We start from the raw sequence: 20,211 nt of genomic DNA, 5'->3' as shown, positions 1-20,211 counted from the left end.
AACAAGTTGATAGAGACATCATTCTTACTCATCTCTACTTGCCAAGGTTAAAGAGTACAACACATTTTTCAAGCAGTTATAGTAAGTGGCTAATTAGATTTTTGTTTTAAAGCCTACTGTAACCTACAGGCCTCATTAACCTACAGTATTTATTAGGGAAGTTGGCTTTTTTATTTAATAAAGTATTTGACTAGCCTTGATTAGAGAAATGAAATATATTATTCTTATTATTGTTTATTAATAATAATAATAATAATAATAATAATAACAATAAGATTATTAAGGGGAACCAGTGTAATCTAAAGAAAATGCATGAAGTATTTGGGTTTGGTAAAGTCAAGAGAAGAAGAAAAAGCATGAATGGAAGAGGAGAAAGATTGAGCATCAAGAGCTTTTAAGTTGCAGTAGGATATTTTAGTTTGCTTTAGAGTGGGAGAATAAAACTAAATGCAATAGGTTTATGGTCTTATATGCTATTGTGACAATTATAAACCATTAAATTCACAGGAAGTAACACGGTCAGTGTCAATATGCATAACAAGTCCCCTAACAATATTGCAGCAGAGGACATAACCCAATATAACAAGCAGTGCTGCTGTACTAAACACTTTAATAACTAGGTGCACAAATATGAAGGGGAGTGACGATAATTTTTAGGTTCTTATGATAAACAACAGCCAGGCCATTTCTTTTTCCCCTTAGTCATGGTTTTGATAGATGCTGGGATGAGCAGATACATTTCTAGGAAGTTATTTCCTGTTTGCCAGGTTTCGGTAAAAGCATGTCGAGTGCACTGCGAGTGATGCCATTAAGCAGATTAGCTTTATCAGTTAGAGAGTGGCAATTTAACAGTGCAAATTTGAGTAACGGGGTCAGAGGCTTAGTTCTGGGAAGGATATGGTTTGATTTGTTCTTGGCAAAAGGCCTAAGATTAGTAAGTTGTGATGTGGAGTGACGTGTTCAGCCTATCAGACAAGAGAGAGAAGGGCGGAGGGCACTGAGTGGCACACATTCACATAGCGTTTTTAGACAAAGATCCGTATAAAGAGGGTGAATCTGATGGCTGTAAAGAGGGCAAGTTAATCTGACTGTCTTGTGAAGTGCATAAGATGTAGGGTTGAGACAAGAATAAAAGAGTAAAAAAAAAGATACCTCTTTGTCATATTGGAAATGCAGGTTTAAAAGTATTTAAAGTTTAAGTGTTTTGTAGTCCAGAAAAAATATTCCATACTATTCGATGTAGCAGTTTTCTCCTCTGCATTGAAAGGAGCCAGTTGAGGTGGTTCAGGCATCTGGCTAGGATGCCTCCAGGAGGTCTCCCTGGGGAGGTGTTTCGGGCATGTCCAACAGAGAGAAGACCTCGGGGCAGACCAAGGACTAGACGGAGAGATTATATCTCTCATCTGGCCTGTTGGCAGAAGCTAAAATGTACACAGTAATGGTTTAACAAGTTGATAGAGACATCATTCTTACTCATCTCTACCTTCCAAGGTTAAAGAATACAACACATTTTTCAAGCAGTTATAGTAAGTGGCTAATTAGATTTTTGTTTTAAAGCCTACTGTAACCTACAGGCCTCATTAACCTACAGTATTTATTAGGGAAGTTGGCTTTTTTATCTAATAAAGTATTTGACTAGCCTTGATGAGAGAGAAATGAAATATTATTATTAATAATGATAATAATAATAATAATAATAATAATAATAATAATAATAATAATAATAAGGGTAACCAGTGTAATCTAAAGAAAATTCATGAAGTATATGGGTTTGGTAAAGAGAAGAAGAAAAAGCATGAATGGAAGAGGAGAAAGATTGAGCATCAACAGCTTTTAAGTTGCAGTAAGATGTTTTAGTTTGCTTTAGAGTGGGAGAGTAAAGCTAAATGCAATAAGCCTATAGAAATGCTATCTCTCGTCTGGCCTGGGAGCACCTGGGTATCCTTGTGGAGGAGCTGGAGGAGGTGGCTAGGGAGAGGGAGGTCTGGGTACTTCGGCTTAGACTGCTGCCTCCGCTATATTCATCCAGTCCTGAGCTTGGGTTACTGTATGCGTGGAGTTTCACATGTTCTCCCTGTGTCTGTGTGGGTTTCTTCTGCATTTTCTTCCCTCCTCTCAAAAAAAAAAAAAAAACACTAAATTGCCCCTAAACGTGAAAGTGTGAATGTGTTTGTGCATGATGCACTGTGATGGATTTGAGTCCCACCAGAGGTATATTAATGCCTTGAACCCAGCGTTCCCAGCATAGGCTCTGGATCCACCTTGACCCTGACCAAGATAAATCACTTACTGAAGATGAGTGAATTAAAATAATAATATTATTACTATTACTAACCTGATGGCAATAAAGCATTAAAAGTTGGCCGTGAGGGCACCAGGCTTGAGTTGATTGAAACAGCTAATTTACATGCATAATGACAAACGTAATTTTATTTGGCATTGACTGGTATCAACACACCTTCTTTGAGCAACACCAAAAAGTTTCCTAAAGGAGAGGCAAATGTAATATGTAAAATAAACTCTGAACATTTAGTGATATTTTTTTGGCCATGTACAAATAATGCAAGAATACACAGCTGGAGAGGAAGCTTTATACATTCCTGCAGTATCAAGTGAGGGTTAATGTCTAGCGCAGCGTGATGCATTTACAGTATCCTTAGTAACTGCCTGGTCAGGATCACGATGGATTAAATTATTAACAGGGTGAGCAGGATTGAAAAAACAGTCTGCACACATCTCTAACTGAAATCAGGTATAAACTTGAGTGATTAGAATTTACAGACCATGATGACAGTGCTGGCATAGTGGTAAGCTTTTTATTTCATTTAAAAAACTTTCAGTTTAGGCCACATCCATTTTAGGTTTGAATACTGTACATATAGATACAGATTGCATAACATCCCTAAAGCTGACATGCTGCAATTGTTCTCATATTTGCTTTATTTCAGATTCAGTGTGTTCAAGTACAGAGCCTCAGAGTGAAGCCCAGGATTTGTCTGATCTCTTGGAGATCCTTTTTTGTCCGCTGTTCTGGAGGTCATGAACATAGCTACTATGTATTACTAGCACTGTGTATTAGATGACCAGGGCCAATAAAGTCCACAGAGTAATTGTAGTCATATTATTTCTAGTTGAAACTGATAGTGCCTCACTAGATGGCGATGGTCAGTATGGATCGATCTACAGTCAAAGCTCGAAATAGTGCACCTTCAAATGCCCTTACTGCTAATGTGCCTCAGGATCTTCATTTCAGTCTCACTTCTATTTTAGTTTCACCACAAAAGACCATGAAAACATTGTCACTATTAGCTCTGGGTTTCCTAATAGAGAGCCTGGTATGTGGTAAATACACTGCTGCATTTTCACTGGGGAGGTCTTGTATTTCAAAGGCTTGTGTTTGTCGTGCAAGTGATTCCTAACCGGGATTTCAGTATGCTAATGTCCTCAAAATACTTTTTCATTTGACCCTACTAAGATTAAAGCTCTTTAGTTGTCTGATTATATAAGAAAGATCAACAAATAAAAGTTTCCCTTCTGAAACTGAATTAATTTGGCAAGAAATTGCTCAGTAAACGCTTTCTTGCACTCACTTGAAGTGCGTTAGGTCAGGACTCTTTCTGCTCAAGCTGCAGCCCTACTTTTATCTTGGCAGCAATTCTCAACTGTATTAAGACAGCTTTCATCAGTTAACCCCCCTTCCCACTGCCCAAAAATTATGCATTCTCTTTTTTCTTTCTTCCCAACTTTTTATTAATTCAAACACCACAATCTTACACCAAGCAGTTTCAGCTAAATGCAAAGTATAGTTTAACAAGCCCAGCTAATATGAATCCCACGAGTGAGCCGCAGGAGCGAGACACAGGCAGCATGGAATTCCTGACAGATACTGAATCTCTCATCGACGTGTATCTGCCATGCCTCAGTATGATGGGAATTAATCATTCTGTCTGTTGACAGGTACTGACAAGATGCCCCTTTTATATTCACACAATTTTTCTCCATGATTTATTTAAGGGCCACAGCTTCGAAGTCGGATAGAACTTTTTCTGTCCCTTTTTGCTTTCGTTCTCATTTAATGGGCCCATCAGCTCCCCTACCCCCTTCTCACTGAGTGACAATAGACTCTCATTTACCATCTGTAGGCGTTGCTGAGGCTGATGCATCGTATGCTTAAACTGACGGGATCTAGCTGAATGAGCAATGCACAGCAAAGCAGGAGACAAACTCTTTCCCTTTAAAAAGCTCACAAATTGACTCTCAGAGTCCCATTGTCTGATCTGAAGTATAATGTAGTTAATTGCTGCATAGTTGCAAATAATTGGATTATGATTTTATACCACAGTGCCGTAGAATTCTCAGTTCGGATTGGTCATTGATTGGTGCTGATTCATTTCTAAACAAATAGCAGCAAGGTTTATGTCTATGTGCGCCTTCTAATATGTTATCATTTCTATAGTAACATGAATATGGTGAAGTTTTCTGTGATGAGATGTATGTTTAGCCTTTCTGGAAGGAGACTTCAGTGACTATTTAGAGCTGCTGTAACGGAAGTCATAGCTAAATTGGAACTAATTTGTTTTATAAACTGTTATATATTCGTACAACTTTAATAAATAAAAATTGTAATAATTGTTTATAGCTGCTATAATATAAGTCGTAACAAAATTGGAACTAATTTGTTTTATAAACTATAATATGTTCATACAACTTTTATAAATAAAAATTTTAATAATTGGCAAATTGCAGTGTTATAAGAGGAATAAAACACTGTTCTTGCTGGGACACTGGGACATGCTGCCTTTGGAAAAGAAAGAACTTCAGGGTGGTAATAGTAACTTCACTTTGGGCCGCATCTCACCACCCCATCGTTGATTATTTTCCTAACAGCGAGCCCTGTCGTGTTTTCTTTCCTACACATTACAGAATGCAGATGAATCATCTACTTTGCTACCTTGCATTTTGCTGTGTAGAAATTGTGACTGACGATAAAAAAAGTTATGTATTTCTATGTATCTAAAATATTTCACTATATCACTTTATTAACAACTGCTTTTCAAACAGCTGTGTGTAGTCACACTGTATCCGTGTGTGACTAACTTTTGGTAGCCTTGACCTAAAAAAACAGCTCATAGCACTGATCTCTTGGCCTAATGAAGCAGCAAAGCTCACAGTGAAAAATACTCCCACTTTCTCTCTGTCCTCTGACAAGTTTTTGTAAGTATTCCCATTCCTGTTAATTTTTTAGCTAATATATGGTTGGTTTTGTTAAATATTCAAACTATTTTTGAGATTCAATTTACTTTAAAGAATCTTTTCATAATTTAGTTGTGGCTTTTTAACCTGTGTAGGTCCTTATTCGCATTTATTCTCACGCTCTCACTTTTCTCTGTTCTGAAAGTGCACGTTGAAAAACTGAATATACCTTTGAATATCACAAAAGTTTCTTTGAGAAGTTTGTCTTTACTGACACTGTGTGAAAATCCATATAAAGCATATCTGGCTTCATGGAACGAAGGATGGATACAGGGATAAATTGTGGAACAATGTGAATGGTTAGTGCTCCGAGCCAGGAAAAGCTTATTTTTACTCAGCTAGCGTTGCAGGTCCATGCACTGATTCATCTCACTGCAGCAGTACATCTCAAAGCTTTACTGCCTCTCCTCCAGAAGCAAACACTTTGCAAAATACGAGTCAGAGAGATTCCAAAAGCAGAATCAAAGGGCTACAGAGATGCCATGAGACATGAACTGAATTTCCTCCTTGAGTTTTTTTTTTTTTGCTTTCTACCTTTTTTTGTGTGACTTTCAAAGGCTCGTAATGTGTTGAGAATGAGACAGTAAAGATTCTTTCTGATGCTTTACTCTCGTCGGTGCAGTATACATCACAGCAGGAGTTTTTTTAGTTGAATATTTATGTGCCGAAGTGAATTCTAAAGACCAGTAAGGCCTCCAAGCACCTTGTACACAATCCTTGTCAGATAATACATGCACAAGGCCATGTTAGGTCTTAGAACAGGCTTTCTGATGGGGAAAAACTGTTTGGCCAAAACTCATAATCGATTAAAGTTGTTAATATGTGAGATGACCGTTTTAAAGAGTGAAAAGTGAAGAAAAAGTCAGCAACACCCGTTCCTTCTCTTTGTGGACAGAGTTTACTTGTCTTTGGTAACAGTACCATTAACTGTGAAGGGTTTTTGGGTACTTTTTTAAATTTCCAGAAGAAAGAGTTGTTGGATTGTCACTTGGAACCCTTTCTGAAAGGAAAACCCTTAACTGCACGGTTCTACATAGAACTTTTAAACTTTTAAAATGAGTTTCTTGGTTAGCTCCTAAAAACAAAAGAAGAAGAGCTTCTTCTCTCACTCACCATTTTCCAGCAATGTTCGATGTCAGATTTATGAGAAATCCAGCACAGATTTAGTGGAGTTACAGCAGCGACTCGGCTCAGCTAGTTAGCGATCTGTGAGATGATAAGCACGATGACGGTGACTGTGGTATTAGCATGTTTGAGCAGAGTGTACAGACGAGGAGGCGAGATATCTGAACAGACTAAAGAACTAAAGCACTGCTGCATTGCTCTCTTTAGGTAGAGATGAAGCAAGAGCTAAATCCTAATGGCACCACTATCAGCGGGTAGTCAAACAGCATTGTGGGTAGTGTAGGAAAGCAGTAACCAAAGATGTTGTAGATGAGAGAATTTTAAACATAAAAAGTCGACTTGGTGGATTTTTGACTTTAAGGGTTCTAGACATGTTAACATTCACACTGCAGATCAAGACCTTGGAAGTATAAGAATCAGATATTTCTGTGATTTTGAGATTTTTAAGTGAAAGCAGATCTTTTTAAGCAACTGGTATAAAACTTCTCACATATATTCAGTAGTATATAAATAACACATTTATAACATTCACTCACCTTTTTCCAAAATAGTCATATAGAACCTTATACATTTCAAAGTCTTATGAGTCTCTTCATAGCTCTGAAAGGGGTTTGAATGTTTTGATCATTGAATGTGTGCCAGTAATGCCAACGGATTATCTGAGAAATCTGAATGGAGTCATAGATGTGACATTGCTGCAGTTATGGCAGATACGAAGTTCTGAACTTCTGAAGAACACATTGTGAATTGCCAATATGGAGGGCTTGTTTTGAGATTCCTAGCCTGACAATGCAGCGTATTCCATAACATGGGAAACATTCATCAACATTTATATGACACTGTGCAGTAATAACATTAGGGATACATGTTGTTCTTTGTTTGCCAATTAATTTGCTATTTGTCACTATTGTTTTGTTCCGCCCTGGAAAATAAATGTTGTTGACATTGTATAGTTCCTGCACAGTGGTAGCTTTTGTCTCGCCAGGTGCAACGATTCTTCCTCTCTCTCTCTCTCTCTCTCTCTCTCTCTCTCTTTGAACAGCAGTACTCCAGCTCCCCTTCTCCCCGCTGAATCGGTTTAATTAGTCACCACTGTCTGTTGTCAGTGTTGCAGTGCTGGCTCGTTCAGCTCCCGTGGCGCTTCGCCCGTGCCAGAATTCTGAGCCCAGCAAACGCTCTCAGAAGCATCGGGGGGAACCAGCAGGTTTTCAGTGGGGAAGAGAAGCACTGAAACATGCCGCTGGCCTCTGCGGAGTCAACTTTGTGTGTTTGCCAGTATTTGCTCTTGGTTAACTTAGGTGTCTTAAAGAGGAAAAGCTCACGGATGCGCAAGATGTGAATGTGTGATATGCAACATTGTGTTAGTGTGTTACGGCTGTAACTCCGGCAGGAGTTGCTCTCCCAACCTGGCTTCATTTTTTTAGCATGTTAAGTGGATTCTGGCTAGGAAGGTGCATGTGATTCTCTTGGAATAGCATTAAAGGAGAATTACAGGGTGTCAGACCCCAAGTGACTCATCCAACCGAGGCAGAGCCTATTTTTGGGCTGAACTTCAGATGTCATTGTGGTAAATACAGCATGGAATAGGTGAGAAGCTCCCCAAATTTCCTCTCTCCCTCATCAATATTAAAGAAAAATAGGAAATCGGTCGGATAGGTCGTGTAGACTGAGTCAGATAATTACTGTTCTTCTGCAGAAACATGATGTGTTTGACAATGCTGATTGGCCTGTAGACGTACTAGCAGGGAATACACTAATAGTGGTAAAATCTGCTGCATAGGTAACAGGCTACTATTAAAGCATAGATGAATTTGATTTAAATGAATAGGAATTGATTGAGAACATTTGCACATTGTCAGAAAAACTGAAACAGCTGTTCTCATGCAAAGCAAACAGTAATTTTCCACGTCAAACCTCGCATATGTAGAACACGAGATATGGAAATGATATTCACGAGACCAGTGAACATGAAATGAAATGAAATGCCACCAGGGTGAGAAAGAAAGCTGATCTTAAACTGTTAACACGAGCTACAAGGCATTTTCACTCATTTTGTCTTATTCTGTGTTTGAAAGAGAAGTCATACTGAGGCAGTACCAACACTCTCCACATTGCTCTAGGCTCAAGATGTTTTTCTGTCCAGCAGCTGGCACTTTTCTCCAAAAATACAAAACTGTTGTAATGATTGATGGAATAGCCAACAGAAGCAACTCACATTTTGTTTCTATTTTCTCCATCCTGCTGTTCAAGACCTGTTTGTGTTTATGTATCAGTTATATAACATGATGTGTCTTGACTGTTATGTTATACCTCTCATTGAAAAAAAAAAGTAAGGAATAAAACATGATGGAGAACACTGCTATAGGAAAATAATCCCCAATAGGGTGATGTGATTTGGCCTGTTTCCACCCTGAAGTGGATTATTTTGTTATAACATGTCCCAAAGTGTTTTATTCCTCTTGTCCCACAGCAACTTGCCAACAATTCCAACAATCTTTAACCTATTAACCAATTATAAGTATGTTTTTTTAAGTACAATTAATATTCTGGAAAGCAAGTGAAAAACAAGTTTCACTTATGTTATAAAAAATATGAACAGTCATTCCCTCCACAGTCTCTCTCTTTTTTTTTTGTCATATCCGAAGTTAATAAAGCAAAAAAAAAAAAAAAAACAGCTTGTCATATTACCAAAAAAATCGGGAAGCAAAAAGTCCTGAAGACTATTAAAATGTTGGTGCCTGGCTAGCTCAGTCGGCAGAGCATGAGCCTCTTAATCTCAGGATGGTGAGTTTGAGCCCCATGCTGGGCACCAAACCCAGCCACTGGGGTGGCACAAGCTAGTGCATTCTCAGTGCCGGTCCCAAGCCCAGATAAGATGGGAGGATTGCGTCAGGAAGGGCATCCGGCATAAAAATCCTGCGATCATAAACTGAATTTCCATAATGGAAACGGGTGATTTGCTGTGGCGACCCCTAACGGGAGTTAATAAGTAAAATAATAAAAGTTTTTTATGAACACATTCCTTTGTTTAATCATATTTTAATGGATACCAGCTGCTGTGATGAGAAACAAACAGGATTACCCAACTGGCATGATGCATTTTTCCTGTTTCTGTTTGAAAGCTACTAGCCAGATAGCTACACTATAAGCACAGAGATCTGGAGATGAGAGCCTGTGAAGTAGCCTGCTCGAGTTTACTGCAAAAGAAACGCAGATCAGGATTTATACACTGCTCAAAAAAATTAAAGGAATACTTTGAAAACACATCAGATCTCAATGGGGAAAAATATCATGCTGGATATCTATACAGATATGGACTGGGTAATGTGTTAGGAACGAAAGGATGCCACATGTTTTGATGGAAATGAAAATTATCAACCTACAGAGGGCTGAATTCAAAGACACCCCGAAAATCAAAGTGAAAAAAAGATGCAGCAGACTAGTCCATTCTGCTGAAATTTCATTGCAGCAACTCAAAATGGTACTCAGTAGTTTTTTTACGGCCCCCATGTGCTTGTATGCATGCCTGACAACGTCGGGGAATGCTCCTAATGAGACGACGGATGGTGTCCTGGGGTATTTCCTCCCAGATCTGGACCAGGGCATCACTGAGCTCCTGGACAGCCTGAGGTGCAACCTGGCGGCGTCGGATGGACCGAAACATAATGTCCCAGAGGTGTTCTATTGGATTTAGGTCAGGTGAGTGTGGGGGCCATTCAATGGTATCAATTCCTTCATCCTCCAGGAACTGCCTGCATACTCTTGCCACATGAGGCCGGGCATTGTCGTGCACCAGGAGGAACCCAGGACCCACTGCACCAGCGTAGGGTCTGACAATGGGTCCAAGGATTTCATCCCGATACCTAATGGCAGTCAGGGTGCCATTGTCTAGCCTGTAGAGGTGTGTGCGTCCCTCCATGGATATGCTTCCCTAGACCATCACTGACCCACCACCAAACCGGTCATGCTGAACGATGTTACAGGCAGCATAACATTCTCCACGGCTTCTCCAGACCCTTTCACGTCTGTCACGTGCTCAGAGTGAACCTGCTCTCATCTGTGAAAAGCACAGGGCGCCAGTGGCGGACCTGCCAATTCTGGTGTTCAGTGGCAAATGCCAGTCGAGCTCCACGTTGCCGGGCAGTGAGCACAGGGCCCACTAGAGGATGTCAGGCCCTCATGCCACCCTCATGAAGTCTGTTTCTGATTGTTTGGTCAGAGACATTCACACCAGTGGCCTGCTGGAGGTCATTGCTCTGGCAGTGCTCATCCTGTTCCTCCTTGCACAGAGCAGCAGACACCTGTCCTGCTGATGGTTTAAGGACCTTCTACGGCCCTGTCCAGCTCTCCTAGAGTAGCTGCCTGTCTCCTGGAATCTCCTCCATGCTCTTGAGACTGTGCTGGGAGACACAGCAAACCTTCTGGCAATTGCACGTATTGATGCGCCATCCTGGAGGAGTTGGACTGCCTGTGCAACCTCTGTAGGGTCCAGGTATCGCCTCATGCTACCAGTAGTGACACTGACCCTAGCCAAATGCAAAACTAGTGAAAAACAGTCAGAAAAAATGAGTAGGGAAAAAAATGTCAGTGGCCTCCACCTGTAAAGCCATTCCTGTTTTGGGGGTCGTCTCATTGTTGCCCATCTAATGCACCTGTTGTTAATTTCATTAACACCAAAGCAGCTGAAACTGATTAACAACCCCCTCTGCTACTGCTACTCTGCTGACCAGATCAATATCCCAGGAGTTTAATTGACTTGATGCTATACTCTGATTAAAAAGTGTTCCTTTAATTTTTTTGAGCAGTGTATAAGGTGTAATTTCCCCCTCTTTTTAACATGTTGTTTTAATCTTTTTTCAGTGGAGCTGTCATAAAGATATTTTATGGCAATGTTGTTAATATGAAAAGATTGTTTGATGGTAGATTGTGCCTTAAATGATTAAATAACAAATTTGTGTCCTCACTGCTCCCTTTTGACATCCACCTGAAACGCATGAGCACGTCATAACCAGCAAATATAATTGTACAGATCAGGAAAACAATATGATTTTAGATTGTATATTTCCTCGTCCCACTGAAATTCATTTTTATGGCTACTCCACTGCCAGCACAACGCACGACTCGTTTTTAGATTTGAGTGTGACTTACATCAAGCATAGCACACAGCCTGCATTCAGGCCGCGTTAAGGCCAGCCACGGTAGAAACCGGAGTGCACGTATATATGGTGGTTTATGGTAACTACCCTTTGGATGGGAAAAAAGGCTGCTGTTTGTTGGTTTTAGTTAAGCACTGTGAGATATAAGTTTACTTATGTACTACAGGCCATTTCAATATTATTTTTTGTGCCTTTGATTATGTAGATCATCTTCAATCCAAATCCCTGTAAATGACATATGAGAACAAAAACGTGCAAGTGCGAAAACATATTAGAACAATTGCATTAATATAAACCCATGATTTAAATTACAACCAACACTATTGCCTGAACTGCTGCTATAAAAAATGACTCAACCTTGTGACTAATCAAATTGGAGAATTCAAAAGTATAAATATGTATAAATGATCCTGAATTGCTAGATCCTGTATAGCTACATAGGCACATTTTTAAACTGCAGTATTTTGTCTCAGAGGTGGTTAAATCCTTGCCTTTGAGTCTTATTCTGTTTTCCTCTCTGTTTCTCTCACAGGTTTACATTCCCTGCAGAACGGCTGTTGTTCTAGCCAACGAAGAAATCGATTACTGCTACTGAAACACAGTGATTCACTGAGAGATTGATACTCAGCAAATGCGTCTCTCCACTGATTTCCATCTAAGATTTGTGCTTGATACACCATAACACCCTCACTCTGTTTCTTCACCTTTCCACTCACAACAGTTTCTAAACAAGACCTTGTTTGTTTTCAGCATAACACACTGGAATTAATTTGCCATATAACATGTAATTGGGGGAAAAAATGGTAGATCGTAGTGCATCTCATGGTTGCTGTTACAGTACGATACATAAATAGTACGTTTTTCTAAAACTGTGAGTAAACACCATCTGGCCTTAGTACATGGTATCTGTTTGCTATAATTACTGATACTGCTATTAATCTCTGTCTGAAAAAAAATTAAATACATGTGGTGGCACTTCACCTGAGGGTTGTGTTCATACGACTACATGATATCAACATAACCCCTTCATGACAACTGACATAAACCTACATAAATGTTTCTAAAAGCTTATTCCCATAAGTATCAGCCGTCAGCTTTTGGTCATTTAGTTAAGTATACATAAATCCTAGACATATTTTTGTTGACCTAAGGTTCGATTATAACACTTTCAGGGTTGACTTACGTTGAATTTGTAAGTCTCTGCACTTCGGATATGTCAGAGTCACATACTGCTGATAGTGAACACATTATCTTAATCATTACACTGTAACAACACTAGAACAGAGATGTGTATATTTTTTGGCCCTTACATGAGTTTAAATTAGAGTGCATTTGGTTCTGATGTTACATTATCGTCATTATATACAAGTGCACTGAGCTATGAAGTCATTTAAAATGATTTTCTAATGTAATCCAGCCCAGAAAAAGTCACACCACAACCATATGTCAACAAAATTCTCTGTCACATGACTCAGTTGTAATGTCAACCTGACATCAAAATGAGCAAAATCAGTTTTAAGACAGCTGACACCATAAAAAAGTAAACCTTTATAAGTATTCGTATACTATAGTGGACTGGTGTCTCGTCCAGGGTGTATTCCCACTTTGTACCCACTGTTCCTGGGAGAGGCTCCGGAGCTGCTGTGACCCTGACCAGGATAAAGAAGTTACTGAAGATGAATGAATTAAATGTTTATGTCAGTTGTCATGATGAGCTTATGAAGGTGTTATGTTATCCTGGGAACACGCTAAAGTAAAGTATTACCACATACTGTATGGTGACACTGATATTATGGTACCTTCTGAAGAAAATTCTTCCTGATATTTGTTGTAACTACACTGAGAATGTCTAAATGTGAATTAAGATACATGTCATGTGTGAGCCGTTCAATGTGGAGAAAATGTAAACGTTTGAGTAATTTCCACGTTTGGTTTGTGGTATTTTGTAAGTTCTGATAGGCTGACTCTATTAATTTGGTGTTCCTTGCAATGTTTTTTTTTTCCAACCACTAGACTAATGGATGGTAGGAAGATGATTTGATGATTGTTTGATCTTAGTGGGAGGAAATGAACTAAAATGTTGGATGTAATATCTTCAGAAAGACTAAATATCTGAAAGCAGAAAAAAAAAACCACTTCTGTGTATTCACTGAATAAGAAAAGCATATCTTCTCTTAGTATGTTGTATTAAATTAATTTTCTAATATTGTCTCCTGATTGTTACAGAGGAGATCCTGCCCTATGAATCACCAGCTATATATTCAGGCCATCTATGTTTATAAAGCCTGAATGATTGTGAATGAAATGACCACAGACACTGTGCTAATGGGGTCCCACTTTATTTAGAGAAGGTGTTGACTATTTCGAGAAAGTCTAACAAGGATTTGAGTTATGATGATCGTTTCGATTAGGCCCAGAATAATGTGTTAGTTACTATATATATTTATATATATTAATCTGAATGTTAGTTATGAACCATTTACCCATTTAAGTCAACTGTAAATGACGTGTTGGCACAAATTCTCCTTTTGTGTTTTGGTATCTTCAGTTAAATAAAACCTCGCAGTATTATAATGGGTAAATGGGCATCACACTGTCCCATTATAATTTTGGTCTATTATGAACTTTCCGTTGCCTGCCTTCCCTCTTCAACAGCAGTGTTTCTCATTAATGTCGAGTAGCTACTTGAAGATAATGCTGGCCTGCTTTTGAATCCTCTATAGAGAAAGCAGAATGAAACTGTGTGTAAATACATTAGGGGTTATTATCCTGAACCTGCTCTGCTGAATAAATAAAGAGCCTTTTTCCTTTGCCCTCTGTATTTAAAGAGACACACCTTTCGATCTGCTTTGTGTTTTGATCAAGCCGCATTGTCCTGTAAAAAAAAATAAAAATAAGATGCTCGTATAGAAATAATGAGGCTCTAGATGTCTCTCCGTCCACAGAGGTTAATAGAGAAATTGTGTGTGTGTGTGTGTGTGTGTGTGTGTGTGTGTGTGTGTGTGTGTATGTGTGTGTTAGTTTTTTCTTTTAGTCATACATTTGAATCAAATCTGTTTTGGGACAAAAAAGTGTTGTAGCTATTTTCTCATTGAAAAGCTGTGTTTTTGTGAAAGATGAAAGAGATAATTAAAAGTAAGTGGATGTAATCATGTACAAATTTCTGTGGAAATGTAATGTTTTTGAATTTCAGTTTTCTCCTTAGGTTCAACACAGTTGTCCACGGTTTTCAGTTTTGTGGAAAAATAAATATAAAATATATACACTGCAAGCTGATGTGTTGTCATGGTTATTATGTACAGATGGATGACAAATGAAAGAAATATTTGAGAGAACAGTGTCTCTGTTACACTGTAGGAAGCATTTTTCTGGCATGGTTTAGGTCCACTTGTCCTCAGAACAGAACAGTCACTGCAAATCAATACAAAGTTCTTCTGATCACCTTTATCCTATGATGAAACATTTCTATCCTGATGGGAGTGGTCTCTTCCCGGATGACTCTGCTCCTACCCACAAGGCACAAGGTCACTGGATGATTTGATAAGGATAAAAATGATGTAAATCATATGCTATGGCCTTCACAGTCACTGGATCTCAACCCAACTGCACACCTATATGAGACAGTTAGACCTTGTGCTCTACTGCCATAATCAAAACACCAGTTGAGGGAATAACTTTTGGAAGAATGGTGATCATTCCTCCAGTACCGTTCCAGAGCGTTTGCTAAGCCACACTGAAGTGAAGTGAAGTGACGTGAAGTGACACGACCTCCATACTCGGAATTTGTGCTCTGCATTTAACCCATCCAAGTGCACACACACAGTAGTGAACACACACACCATGAACACACACACGGAGCAGTGGGCAGCCTTTTTTTTTTGCTGCGGCACCCGGGGAGCAGTTTGGGGTTTGGTGCCTTGCTCAAGGGTCTCACCTCAGTCGTAGTATTGAGGGTGGAAGAGAGCGCTGGTCATTCACTCCCCCACCTACAATCCCTGCTGGACCTGAGACTCAAACCCACAACCTTCTGACTCTCTATCCATTAGGCCACGACTGCCTCCAATCTCCCCAATCTCCCCAATCTTTCCAATCTTCCCAAAATCTTTCTTAGACTACCTTTTTTTGTTGTTGTTGTTGTTGTTTTCCTTTAATTTGTCACCTATCTGTATGTATTGTGTATAGTGTTGCCCTGAATGTCACAGGCTCATATATCTGTTTTTTATATTAAGATATTATAGGACTTGCATCTCATCCAGGATGTATTCCTCCTTGATGCCCAGTGTTCCTGGATCCACCTCAACCCTTACCAGGATAAAGCACTTCCTGAAAGTGACTAAGAGGACTTTGTTTATATATATATATATATATATATATAAGTGCTGTCATTTAAGATCATTTAAGATCATTAAGATCATTAAGATCATTTAAGTGCTACAGCAACATATACAAATAATACATAAATAAAAATACAGGAACAAATAATTACGATAAGGATATAAATAATATAATAATAAGATTTTTAAAAATTGTGTAGATAAATACAGATACACAGAGCTGTGCAAATATAATTATGTACATCTTAACAGTACCTGAGGAACTATTAGTGCAAGATTAATGGTGCAATTATGCTGATGTATATGAATAATGCAAAGGTTGAGTAAACAGTGAATAGAAATCCTTGCTGCTGTATTATAAAACAGTGCAGGTTAAGGAAAAGTTCAAATATTAAGTTCAGGCAAGGGAGCTGATGGTGCTTTTGAGCAGTCTGAAGGCTGCAAAGAGAAAGGAACTGAGAAAACATATCCCTACAGTTGGATATATTGAATTAGACCTTTGAATGATTGTAAAAATCATTGAAACTTATACCACTCTAAATATCAATACTGCTGCTACCTGATAATATTGTGCAAAAAAAAGTGTGCTCAGCAAATGTTTCACTGACGCACTAATGTCGCTGGTGTATCATTTTTATGAAATAGGAGGGCCTTTTCTGTGCAGTGTTTTGTGCTTGCAGTAATTTTGTTTAATTACTGAGCCATGCAACAGATCCTAAACTGTTTTAACTGTTTTACCATATGCTCAGTTTGATCTCCTTTTCCTACCACGAGCAAAAAAAGAATTTGCATTTTATATTCCGACACCATCTCTCTAATGGTTCTCCACAAGCGCTCCAAATCCCTGTTTCTCTTTATGTAACACCAAAAGCAGTTTTTATAATATCTCCCTTTCCAGCTCTCCAAAAGCTTGAGAGCGCCACTCTGCATAAATATCTGCCTCATGAACGAGCTGCATTGTGAGCCTGAAGGAGGTGCCTCTTGCTTAATCACACCTTTCATACCGTCCAGAGGCATGTTCATTAGTGTTCTGAAATGGAACGTGTTAACAGAAAGAGAAGAGTCTGTAGGAGAGCGGGGCCTACTTTGTTACAGCTGGACTCTTTTTGTGCTAATCAAGTTTGCTCCTTGTCATTAATCACCGCTGTGAGTGTAAGAAACAGGTATGGAAATCAAGACTGAACAAGGCACTCCAACACCTCCACAAGGGTACGCATGTGGGACAGAAGGGTCTTCATTATTCTTCTTCAATTCCTCTTTCACGCTCTCACTTCTTCAAGAGTATTTTGGGTCTACTGGACCAAACTTGGCTCATATTTATGGAAGAAGAGACGCCATTCAAGTATGGCACAATGTTTTTTAGCACAATGGTAGATGTATGGCACAATGTTTTTTTTGTTGTTGTTGTTTTTTTTACATGAAGTGAAACCTTAGTTCATTTTTTAACCTCGGATTGTTTACATGGAAGGATAAAACATAGAAATGTGAAAATTAAAATTGGTGTTTTTTTTTTTTTTTTGCATTGCTTTCATCATTCCCCTTTCTTTAAAATGAAATAACATAAGCTCAGAAACAGCATAAACATGCAGAACAAACTACAGACCAACTATCAAGAAGAACTAGGATAATTTTGTAATACATTTGTGTTATCAAACACATTGGTTTAAATATTAAAGCCACTCACTGAAGACACTACATGCCCCCAGGTGTTGTGGTGTTGCCTAGGTGTTGCATTTTCAGTGCTGGCTCTGTCTGAAAGGTCTTTCTAGGACACACTGACTTCAGTTTGTCCTCATTTTCATGAAGCACGTAGAGAAGTTCACTCAGCAGAAAATAAGCAGGTACTGTGATATAATGCTGCCCTCTATGGGTAGCTCCATAGAGCCCTATTTCACCTTATTATGCAGTACAGGACCTGCAAGTGTAAAATACAATAATTCATAACAATCAAATTCGTTTATGTTCTTAAACACAAAATTATTCAAGCTTCTAGTGGAAAAGCATTGAAGCCAACCTGTTCTATTTCAGTTTTCTGAAAACTCACAGCTCCAGGGTCTGAGCCTGAGCTCTGGTTACCGTCTTGCATTTTCACACCATGTCTGTGTGGGCTTCCTCTGAGTTCTCAAGTTTCCTCCCACCTCGTCAAAAACAAGTTAGCTCTAAACCTTGTGAATCTTTTTATATTATTTACTTCTTCCGGCCCAGTAAGTGGAGGAAGCCGTAGTCTGATGTATGAGATGGAGCAGCAGAAACGTGATATATAGAGAGAGCTGCAGTGGACACAGGAGATAAAGAAGAAAAAGAAGCAAAAGAAACTACAGGAGAAAAAGAAACAATGTGAGAAGCATGGAGAACTGAAGCAAGTGAACAATTTGAAAATGCAGCTCCAGCAGTTCATCAAGTCAGGAGGAAAAAGGAGAGCTGGACATGATCAGAGAGATGAACAGGATGTATCTGCATAAAGCACAAGCTCTGGAGATGCAAATGTGAGAGGAGAAATGGAGGCAGCCTGAAGAGACAAAGCAACAATATTCTTATTGTTAATGAAGTGAGAGATGAGAGAGAAAAAGATAGTGTAGCCTACATTTAAATGGCGCAGTAGGATTTCAAAATATTATTGCTATTTACAATTATTAGTATTACTCATGTCTAGAAAACTATCACAGCTAACAATGAAAGCCAAAGGGCTCCAGTGTTCCCATGCTTGTTTGCACAACTGCTAATTGGCTTTCTAAAGCATTCAAAAACATCAGCAATGCTTGTGGTTTTTTTTTTTTTTTTTTTTTTTTTTTTTAGATGAATTGTCAGTTAACCTATTTGTATTGTTTTATAGAAAAATGAGCTGAGGTACTTCATGCAGAACCTTGTGAGAGAGTATAAAAGCGAAAGACTTGCCTTGGTGTGACAAAAACACTACAGTGTCCATACTGCAGCCAGTAGAGACAGGAAATGGACCAAACCATGAACATCAAGACTACTAGAGACAGATTGATAAAAGTGTCCATAAAGAGTGGATGGTTTAAGGAGGATGAACTGAGAAGAGTGCTGAATTGGCTGAAAGAAAGAATGCAACAAGCTGGAGAAACAGCATGATATTAACAAAAAAAAATGCTGGCCATACTGAAAGAGATGAAGAAAAACTGACAGATGGAGAGAGCTGAGCCCAAAGAGAGAAAGGAGGCATTGAGGTATGAGCTGAAAAATCTGAGAAAAGTAGTGGCAGAAAAACTGGGGTGAAGGATGAGCTGCTCGAGGATGAGGAGGAGGAATATTTGGAACAAATGCAGGATATGACAAGAAAAAGTGAGACTTTGAGTAAGAAAAGAGAGGTGGAGGAATTTGGAGAGAGAATTACACATGAAAAGGAAATCCAAGAGCTGGACAACCAAGTGCAGTCTGAGAGAGAGAAGGTGAGAGGGAGAAGGTGAGAGAGAGAGAGAGAGAGAGAGAGAGGCATATGATGAAAAAAATGGAGCAACACAAAGAGATGGAAATGCCTTTGGAGGAGAAGAGATTGGAGATAGAATTACACTGAGAATCTCACAACTCTCAATAGACAAAATGAAAACAAGGGGAGATGAAAAATGAAATCAAAGAAACAGATGAGGAGAAGGCCCTGTGTCTGAAAAGGGAAGAGGAAAAATATAAAGAACTGGTTAAAAAGAAGAAGAGAAAGATTGTGCAATTGCAAAGCAGCAGGAAGAGATGGAGAGAGAGGCAGACAGAAAGAGGCAGGAGGAAATGAAAAAAACAGGAAGACTTCAAGAGAACGATGGAGGCAGAGAGACGGACTGAAGCAGACGGAGTAAAAATGGAGAAAGAGTTTAAGAAAAGACAAGTATATATGCACAGAAATGGACAGCAAGAAGACAGAAACAGAGCAAAACAATAAACAGAAAGAGACTGAGGTGAATGATAGAGAATTACAAAACCAGCAGGAAGATAATTTCATTGACTTTTCCTTTGTTATTTAAAGGAAAAGAAAGTTGTGGCAAAGAATCAAACTTGGGAACAAGTGGACACTGAGCAGCTTGTCACAAAAACAAAATGGAGAACTAAGGAGAAAAAAGAGAAGCATCCTAACAGCAAGAAAAATGGATATTATTTCAAATATTTAGAGAAAGCGAAGTAATGTTAGAGGAAAATCAAAAGACCGAGAAGCAAACGACCAAAAGGATAATCTTATAGAGCAGCTGGCAGCACGGAGAAAGCATAGAACACATCATAATATTCTGAAAGAAGGAATAGCAGGAGGACAAACCCCAAACCCCAAAAATACCTCCAACAATCAGTACAGAGCAGAGGGAGGGATGGAGAAGAGAGAGGGGTGATGTGAGGAAACA

General features: G+C 38.9%; 1 protein-coding gene across 1 annotated transcript in view; it reads left to right on the top strand.

Annotated features, from left to right (window-relative positions):
* gbe1b (glucan (1,4-alpha-), branching enzyme 1b) overlaps positions 1-14,805 on the top strand; it is a 106,282-nt gene extending 91,477 nt beyond the window's left edge. The window contains exon 16 of the mRNA XM_026934885.3: positions 12,067-14,805. Coding sequence (XP_026790686.2) covers positions 12,067-12,129 — 63 coding nt within the window. The 3' untranslated portion in view covers positions 12,130-14,805. The remainder of the gene's footprint in view (positions 1-12,066) is intronic.
* Positions 14,806-20,211: the final 5,406 nt, after the last annotated feature.

This window comes from Pangasianodon hypophthalmus, chromosome 14 (genome assembly GCF_027358585.1).
Source record: "Pangasianodon hypophthalmus isolate fPanHyp1 chromosome 14, fPanHyp1.pri, whole genome shotgun sequence".
Taxonomy (NCBI): domain Eukaryota; kingdom Metazoa; phylum Chordata; class Actinopteri; order Siluriformes; family Pangasiidae; genus Pangasianodon; species Pangasianodon hypophthalmus.
This window is presented reverse-complemented; position numbering and strand designations above follow the sequence as displayed.